The 8762-nt window shown below is 41.7% G+C and overlaps 1 protein-coding gene across 1 annotated transcript; it reads left to right on the forward strand.

Annotated features, from left to right (window-relative positions):
- Positions 1–2180: 2180 nt before the first annotated feature.
- On the forward strand, positions 2181–8400 carry mlh1 (mutL homolog 1, colon cancer, nonpolyposis type 2 (E. coli)). Its single transcript, XM_044214316.1, has 19 exons — positions 2181–2445; positions 2716–2806; positions 3172–3270; positions 3383–3456; positions 3584–3656; positions 3743–3834; positions 3937–3979; positions 4227–4315; positions 4432–4544; positions 4648–4741; positions 4842–4995; positions 5167–5495; positions 6646–6782; positions 7076–7184; positions 7271–7334; positions 7413–7577; positions 7735–7827; positions 7913–8023; positions 8156–8400. Exons 1-19 carry the CDS (start codon positions 2339–2341, stop codon positions 8309–8311), a joined length of 2193 nt encoding a protein of 730 aa, XP_044070251.1. The 5' UTR covers positions 2181–2338; the 3' UTR covers positions 8312–8400.
- The last annotated feature ends 362 nt before the right edge of the window (positions 8401–8762 follow it).

Raw genomic sequence — 8762 nt, forward strand, 5'->3', positions numbered from 1 at the left:
AGAAGTATGATACTACTGCATGAGAGAGTGAACTTACTCTGTTTCTCTCCTTGAGTTTCAAACCCAAACATCAAAACAAGCTTTCTAAAGTTGAAATAAAATTATATTTTGTTTGACTGCTACATTTAATCCACATTTGGATTGCCTTGTCTGGTGGAGTCTACTAACTAGGCTCCAACACCTCTCTGCCACAAAGACCCTAACTACAGATATGTAGCCAGAAAATCAAATCATCCTGGTTTTCTCAAATATGCATAATAATAGTCTATATTCTTTTCTGTTTCATTCTTAAATTCAACAAAAATATCGAATTGAAAATTTAGGATTGAGTTTTAAATATAGACTGGTAAAAACCCAGATTTATTTTTCACTTCCTGTCCTCAGTGTATTTGTTTTCTTTATGCAGGTACAGTATTTGAAGACAGTGTGTTCCTCTGATGACTCTCATTAAGCCAGAACTATGTTCAGGTTGGACTGCATTGAGAAGCTCTGCCTGGTCATGACACCCAAACAGCACCACTCCCCGGATGGCCTACTCACAGCATTTTATTCTGTTGAGGTCACTGTGCCTGAGGCCAAAATTTAGCAGCCTAGCAACATTTTGGCACCTACTGTAACAATCACAGAGGATAAGTATAGCGTAGATTCATTTTCATTTTAAAAATAAAACCATCCTCATAAAATATCACTGAGAAAATGTGTATTTTGGCAGATTTTGGACCACCGCAGTTCTGCTGATAGAAAATCCCCAAAAAAGACATGTGGCTCTGTGAGGAATGCAGAGACATATGTGGTCTGGCCAGCTATGTGCACAGTGGAAGATTACAGTGAATCCCTAATAAGTGAATGTGCTGAGGAAGGCAATGCAGAAAAACTGCGTAACAATTCAACTAATAATAGAGTTTTTCATGTTTTTCCCACATTTTTCAAATAGTTTTTTATGTTAAAAGATCGAATTTTGTAATCTTTTTTTTCTGGCCATACTTAAGATAGTAAACAATGGAGATTAGCCATAATGGGCTAGTTTTTCTGGTGGGAGTGAATCCGCTTTACATACAAAGGTTTTGGTTGGAATGTCGTGCATATAGATTAATGGACCTGGAATGTGGACTTTTCATTGTGTTACTGTTATATATACACTAAAGTCTTCAATAGCTCACAATTGAAAGAGGCAGTAAAACATTGATAATACCTGGACAAAGATTAATTTAATATTTTTTCAAGAGATTAGCTTTAAAAAAATACAGTATATACAGTATATATATACTGTACACACACACACACACACACACACACACACACTTAACAATTTGGTAATTATTGACAAGCATAGCAGTATTGATCTGTAGGCCTAACTGATTCTGACCTCTGACCTTTTTGCAGACCAAGCAAAAGTTACCTTCCCCAGGGGGACACTTGACTTTATCTTGTTACTTTGTATGATGGCCTAAGTAGCCACTTTAAAGAGCAATGTTCCAGAGTTGGACACGCACACTTATCAGTGTATTATCAGTACTGAGAGATCAAAAAGAAGAAACTTCAGAGGTAAAATAACGTTTGTTATTAAGTTTAAGTTGTTTAGTAATGTTTAAGTGATTAAACATATTAAAGAATTAATGTGTCTATTATTCTACAACAGAAATTGCAAGCTTACGATTATTATGTACTGTTATATATACAGAGGGGTGTATACAGAGAATATATTGATAGAAATGACATTATTCTTGACTTTCGGCAAAAGGTGTGGTATAATGTGGAAAGATAATGTAAATGTGCCTCAAAGAAAACACATTGTTAATCCATCGTTATGGAGCGCTGTGCATATTTCGAAGCTACGATGTTCCAAAATATTTACCAGAGAAGAAGACGTTCAGCGAATGACGTCCTCCTACTGCAAGACGCAGGCCCCGCCCTCACGCTTTCTCCCCGCGCCGTATCATCAAAGATTGTGTATAATTGAGAAGATGAATCACCTGATCGTGAGAAAGGGGTAGTTGAAACAACATACATTTACTAAATAAATAAACTTCGTGCGATTTCATCTTTTTTTGTGGGGAAGTGAAGTACTTTAACTTTCTCAATAACGCCCATACAGCGGTTATTGGGAGAGTTGAGCGAATGACATGATGACTTTCGCTGTGCTCTGACATTTTGAGGAAGAGTGAGACATCTTCCTATTTTCTCCTCTTTGGTCCAGTGCGCGCTCTGTTTCTTGTACATGTTGTGATGCTACATTTAAGCCTAAATATATAACGTTACCGTTTTATCCATATGTGTGTATTCACAGCTATCACCAGCTGTTTAACTACTCTGAAACTAAGTCGGCAGGCCTGTAAACATGGCAGGAGTTATCCGGAGGCTCGACGAGACTGTTGTCAACCGCATTGCTGCAGGAGAAGTTATCCAGCGTCCTGCCAACGGCGTCAAGGAATTGATTGAAAACTGGTAACGGACTAGTTGCATGACTTCGTTGATTTTAGTAACGTGAGCTATTGTTAGGAATTTTGACTAGTGGTTTAAATGACCAGCAGTGGAACCAATAAAGGTGACAATAAGTGGCAAGAGCCACCATTGTTTACATCACGTTTGTGGCAAAGCCGCTTACACCTGTAACATAGTAACAGTCGTGTGATACTGCGAACTGGCTGGATAATTCCACTTGTGCATGTCATAGGGCTGTGTATTAACTATAATTTGTATTTTAAAATGTTACAGTTTGGATGCCAGGTCCACCAACATTCAGGTGACAGTGAAAGACGGCGGACTGAAGCTACTTCAGATTCAGGACAACGGCACTGGCATCAGGGTGCGTGACAGGGGCGTCCACAGGGGGAGCAGGGGTGAAGACCCGCCCCTGTTTTTTGAAATTGAAACTCATGACATGCCATGAATTCCCTATGTGAAAACTAACCAAAAAGTTAAGACATAACAGAAAGGACCCTTTGGAAAGCTGTTGTTTGTGCCCTCCCTAGTATCCAGTGTAACAGGGAGTCTGGTCCTCTCTGCCCCCATGAAGTTAGATTCAGGGTTTTGTTTTGGTTTTCCCCTGCCCAGAGAGTGTGTATGAACACCAGTGGTTGGTGGGACTTTCTGAAGAACTGTGTCACTGACAGTGTCTTCTAATTCTGTAGTTTTCTCTGACCAAGCTGTCTTATTTCATTTCTGAGGCAGAAAGAAGATATGGAAATTGTTTGTGAAAGGTTTACCACCAGCAAACTCCAGACTTTTGAGGACCTCTCCGCTATTGCAACCTATGGATTCAGAGGAGAGGTGAGCAGCGCTGCTAACTCTGAGCTGTGGAGCAGTATCAGCCTTCAGGTTATTAAATGTTGACCTACATTTTGTTGCTCATCACATTTGTTGTCTGTGTTCCTGTTTGCAGGCCCTTGCTAGTATAAGCCACGTTGCCCATGTGACCATAACGACTAAGACAGCTGATGCCAAGTGTGCCTACAAGTATGCTAACTTTTTAAATCATTTACTCTCTTGCCGCCTTGATTACATGTACTTTATAACAGATATAAAGTAACCAGGATGCCAGAGCTCTTGTGATGTATCATTCTCTTATTCTGTTATCGTGCAGAGCCAGCTACAGCGATGGCAAACTAAAAGGCCCTCCCAAACCATGTGCTGGCAACCAGGGAACACAGATTCTTGTGAGTTTGTGGAGCACGTCAACTGTTACAGAATGAGGTTTAGGGATGCTCTGAAACCTACTATAGTTTGCCCTCCCTGTGTGCAGGTGGAGGACCTCTTCTATAATGTGTCCACCAGGAGGAAAGCTTTGAAGAGCCCCAGTGATGAGTACTCCAGGATTGTAGATGTGGTCAGCAGGTCTGTCATCTTGGCTTTACTGCTTGTGTCTTGTGGTTCCTGCTCTTTTTGATGAACATCTTTGTGTTTGCATAACTCACATATTAACGTGTTGTGTTGAAGGTACGCCATACACAATTCAGGGAAAAGTTTTTCTGTCAAAAAGGTGAGATGTGCTTTCTCTTTCTTTTTCAAACACTTGACTCAAGAACGAAGCTATTGCAGGATATTTTTGGAAAGTTGACCTTGATTTGCTCCACAATACCACTCGACAAAGATTAATCACTGCATCACTACATTTCTTTGTATGCTTCCCTTGTGTGTGTTTGTTTGTGAGTGCACTGACAAAAAACTCAGATAAGGCTACAAAGAATCTTTATTTTCTCTCTATTATTTATGGTCTGTTTTTCCAGCAAGGAGAGACTGTGGCAGATGTGAGGACTCTACCCAACGCATCTGTAGTGGATAATATTCGAGGAGTTTTTGGCAATGCGGTCAGCAGGTATTAATCAACCAAGAAAGAAAAAATAATGCTTTGATGTTCTGTGCAGTTAGCGGTATGTGACCTCTTATCACCTTAACGCTGCGTGCATGACAGGCTCTGTGGTATGTTCCCAGGGAGCTGATTGAAGTTGGCTGTGAGGATCAGAAGCTCGCTTATAAGATGAAAGGCTACATCTCTAACGCAAATTACTCAGTCAAGAAATGCATCCTGATCCTCTTCATCAACCGTACGTATCGCAGAAAAGTTAGTGGAAACGTAGCTCGCTGGTGAAGGTGATTGAATCGCATTAGCTCTATGTTAAATGGAGATTGTGATCTGTGACGTCTCAGATCGTCTGGTGGAGTCAAGTGCTTTGAAGAAAGCAATCGAGACAGTTTACGCCGCTTACCTTCCCAAGAACACACACCCGTTTCTATATCTCAGGTAACTTAACGTGCATTTGTCTGTTTTCTGTAATTTATGCTATTATGGTTAAATGAATTAAGTTCATTTGATGTTCACCGCTGCTTTCTAATCACCACAGTTTAGAGATCGCTCCGCAGAATGTAGATGTGAATGTCCATCCCACAAAACACGAGGTGCATTTCTTGCATGAAGACAGCGTCATCGAGAGCGTTCAGAAGCATGTCGAGAGCAAACTTCTGGGCTCCAACTCATCACGCACATATTTCACTCAGGTATGATATGACAGGATCACTTTCTCTGTAAATATGCCGGCATTGACACAGCAGTGATTCATCTGATCTCCATATTTTATTATGGTAACATATTTTTAGTAAACAACCTCCTTGGAACCTCCTCACAAGTGTGAGGGTGTATTATGGCACATACACTGTGTGTTTGTGCAGACGTTGCTGCCGGGGCTGTCAGTCTCAGGTGGCGGTGAGGTCAAGTCCACCAGCGCTGCAGCAGAGTCCAGTGAGCGGGTCTACGCACATCAGATGGTGAGGACCGACTGTCGCACACAGAAGCTGGACGCCTTCCTCCAACCGAAAGAGAAGTCGCCTCCCGATCCTGAACCAGCCGGTCCCAGCGGCAGTAAGGCTGTGACCAAAACTGCCCAGCCTGACAGCGTAGAGATGGATGAGACAGATGATGCAGACATGATGGAGGCCCTGGCTGAGCAGGAAGCAGAGGTGCCAAAAGGCCATGAAGACAATGCTAATGGTGTTCAAAGGTGATTGACTTCCTTTCAAAATGAATCATGCCAGTACTACATTGGGTAGGTCAGTATGTGCGTTCAGCAGAGGATTAAGGATTCAGTAACCAGCATGATTAATCCGGACACAATTTTTGCAAGTCAGATCAGGACAGGTCTCAATGTTGATTTATCCTGTAGCGTGAGCAAATCTGAACACTGATGAGTTGAGTAAGAGAGCAGGAAGAAGAATGCAAAAATAATTATGTATCATCACTTATGAATGACGTCATCCTCCTCTGGGCCAGTCAGTAACAATTGTCAACTTGTGTTTACCTGCTACTGAACTTCAATGAATTTGCATGTTATAGTAGTACAGTATGGCAGTTTGTATTGTTGAAAAATTAGAGGGGTTGCATGGGGGTGACTACTCTTTGATCTGGTCTTTGACTCTTTACACTTTAAAAACTCATCTGTTTTTAAAGCTCCACCTCCACCCTCCAACACTCTGTGGAGCTTTTTTAGCCTCTTAACATACTGTTTTGATTTACCTCAAGGAAATTCCCTTGTATGGTTCAGTCTCAATGCTCTCATTAATCCAGTTGTTTTCTGCAAAAAGGTTTTGAGCACTAAACAGCAGTGACAAAGCTAGGGACCAGCAGGTGAAGAAAAGTCAAACCTCCAGCAGCTGAAGACCCAGATATTTCTCTCGGTAGTTGGTAGAAACCAAAAACGGCTAAAGACAGGGTGAATACTGGAATTACATTCATGAGATAGCCAGAAACACGACTCCAAATGAATGCTAATGTTGCTCTGTGTCTGCTGGATGTGGAAATTGGTAAATAAATATTTGCCAAGTGAGTCACTACAACTATAAAATGATCATATGGCAAGGTCATAGTCATCAAATTGTGGATTTCCTCTGCCCCCATGTGGCCAAATAAGTAATTCATGCAGCCATAACTTGTCAAGTACATGTTGCTTTTATTATGGCAAGACAAAAAAATATCTGCCACCCATTAAGTGTGTAATGAAATGTGTGGACATTTTCACAGCCCGTTAAGTCTTCTAGTTTGTCCGCTGTAAGCTGCTGTGAGTTATTGTCTGGAGAATACAAGTGTCTGCAAACATGCAGAGTGTAGTGTATGCTGGAGGCGTGACAGCAGTGTGTGTGGTTATTGTGAGCCAGGAAGCGACCCAGGAAAGAGCAGCAGCAGCAGGAAGAAGAAGAGGACTTGAGGGCTGCAGCCACGCCCGAGAGACGAGTCATAAAACTGAACAGCATCAAAGAGCTCAGAGGGGAGATCACTGAGAACACACACAAAGGTAAACAAAAAATATATATCGTGCAGTTTTTCACAAGTAACTCCACCAACAAACCCTGTCTTTCTCTCTCACACCTGTAAATTTCCCTGTGATTTTACTTTCTGCTCCAGGTCACAGCTCATCTCCATAACTAGTTTTATGCAACTTGTACTACCACTTCATGTTCATGCATCTGCTTGTATGGATCATACCTCTTCTGTAGTTGTTTGAACACAGACTACAGCTCAAAATAGATTGAGTTTTTACTTGTCAACACGACTTTCCTCTTTTGAGGCTGTTCATATTTTCTCCAGGTCTTCAAGAAATGCTGCAGAACCACTCGTTTGTGGGCTGCGTCAATCCTCAGTGGACTCTGATCCAACATCACACCAAACTGTACCTGCTCAACACCACCAAACTCAGGTCAGAGCCACAGGAAACACACACCGTTCAGTTCGGTTGCCTCAGCCTGCTGCTTTGTCTCATTTCACTCTTTGTTTCTGTTGCAGTCAGGAGCTTTTCTACCAAATACTCATCTACGACTTTGGGAACTTCGGTGTACTGAGACTATCTGTACGTAAAGTCTAGATTGTGAATTATTAGAATATACTGTACACGTTATGATCATTATGATTGATTATGTGGATTCAGACACCAGCTCCACTTTATGACCTGGCCATGTTGGCTCTGGACTCCGAGGAGAGCGGCTGGACAGAAGAGGACGGTCCTAAAGAAGGCCTGGCTCAGTATATAGTAGACTTCCTGAAGAAGAAAGCTGAGATGCTGGAGGACTACTTCTCCATGGAGATAGACCAGGTCAGTTGGAACAGGGTGGTGTATGTCTGTTGGTCAGATAAATCTGTAAAAACCCTAAAATCAAGTTTCCAAGTTAAGTTTGGCTGCCAGTGTCTTTCCATATGTTTTAGCAAAACATCAGTGTGTTATTACTCAAGCTGTAAAACCTGCATTGTAGGAAGGAAATCTAACCGGGCTGCCATTACTGCTTGACAAGTACACACCTGTCATGGAGGGTCTCCCCATGTTCATCCTGCGCCTGGCCACTGAGGTGAACTTCTCGCAGGTCTCTCATTCATAACGACATTCTGGACACAAACTGTATCTAAAGGCTTTTGCTTGGTGGTGTTGTGCAGGTGAACTGGGACAATGAAAAAGAGTGCTTCAGAGACTTCAGTAAGGAGTGCAGTGTGTTCTACTCCATCAGGAAGCAGTACATCCTGGAGGCCGAGTCGGGAGAGGAGCAGGTAAGGACACCAGACTCACGCTTAGAACAATGCTAACATGCTACACGCATTTTAATGTTTGACTTCCTTTGCTTTACAGTAACCTTAATGACAGGTTTAACTGACAAGTGCGATGTGTAATGCTTGTTTCAGGATGCTGAGGTGAACTCGTGGCGTTGGAAAGTTGAGCACATCATTTTCAAAGCTTTCCGAACCCTCTTCAGTCCTCCGAAGAACTTTAGTGAGGATGGCACCGTGCTGCAGATCGCCAACTTACCTGATCTCTATAAAGTGTTTGAGAGGTGCTAAATCTGACTGAAAAATCAACCATACACGCTCCTCTTTTATACTTTGATGTAACATTTTGGCTGTAAATAAATTCTTTATAGGAAACGAGACTTCAGATGTTTGTCTTTGAGTGAAAAACCATATTTCATGATGTACAGTGGTGTGCAAAAGTGTTTGCCCGCTTCCTGATTTCTTTTTTTTTTTTGCATGTTTGTCACACTTAAATGTTTCAGATCAAACAAATTTAAATATTAGTCAAAGATAACACAAGTAAACAGAAAATGCAGTTTTTAAATGAAGGTTGTTATTAAGGGAAAATAAAATCCAAACCTACATGGCCCTGTGTGAAAAAGTGATTGCCCCCTAAACCTAAGGTTAGGCCAACCTTAGTAGCAACAACTGCAATCAAGCATTTGCAATAACTTGCAATGAGTCTTTTACAGCGCTGTGGAGGAATTTTGGCCCACTCATC

The sequence above is a fragment of the Siniperca chuatsi genome, linkage group LG11 (genome assembly GCF_020085105.1).
Source record: "Siniperca chuatsi isolate FFG_IHB_CAS linkage group LG11, ASM2008510v1, whole genome shotgun sequence".
Lineage (NCBI taxonomy): Eukaryota > Metazoa > Chordata > Actinopteri > Centrarchiformes > Sinipercidae > Siniperca > Siniperca chuatsi.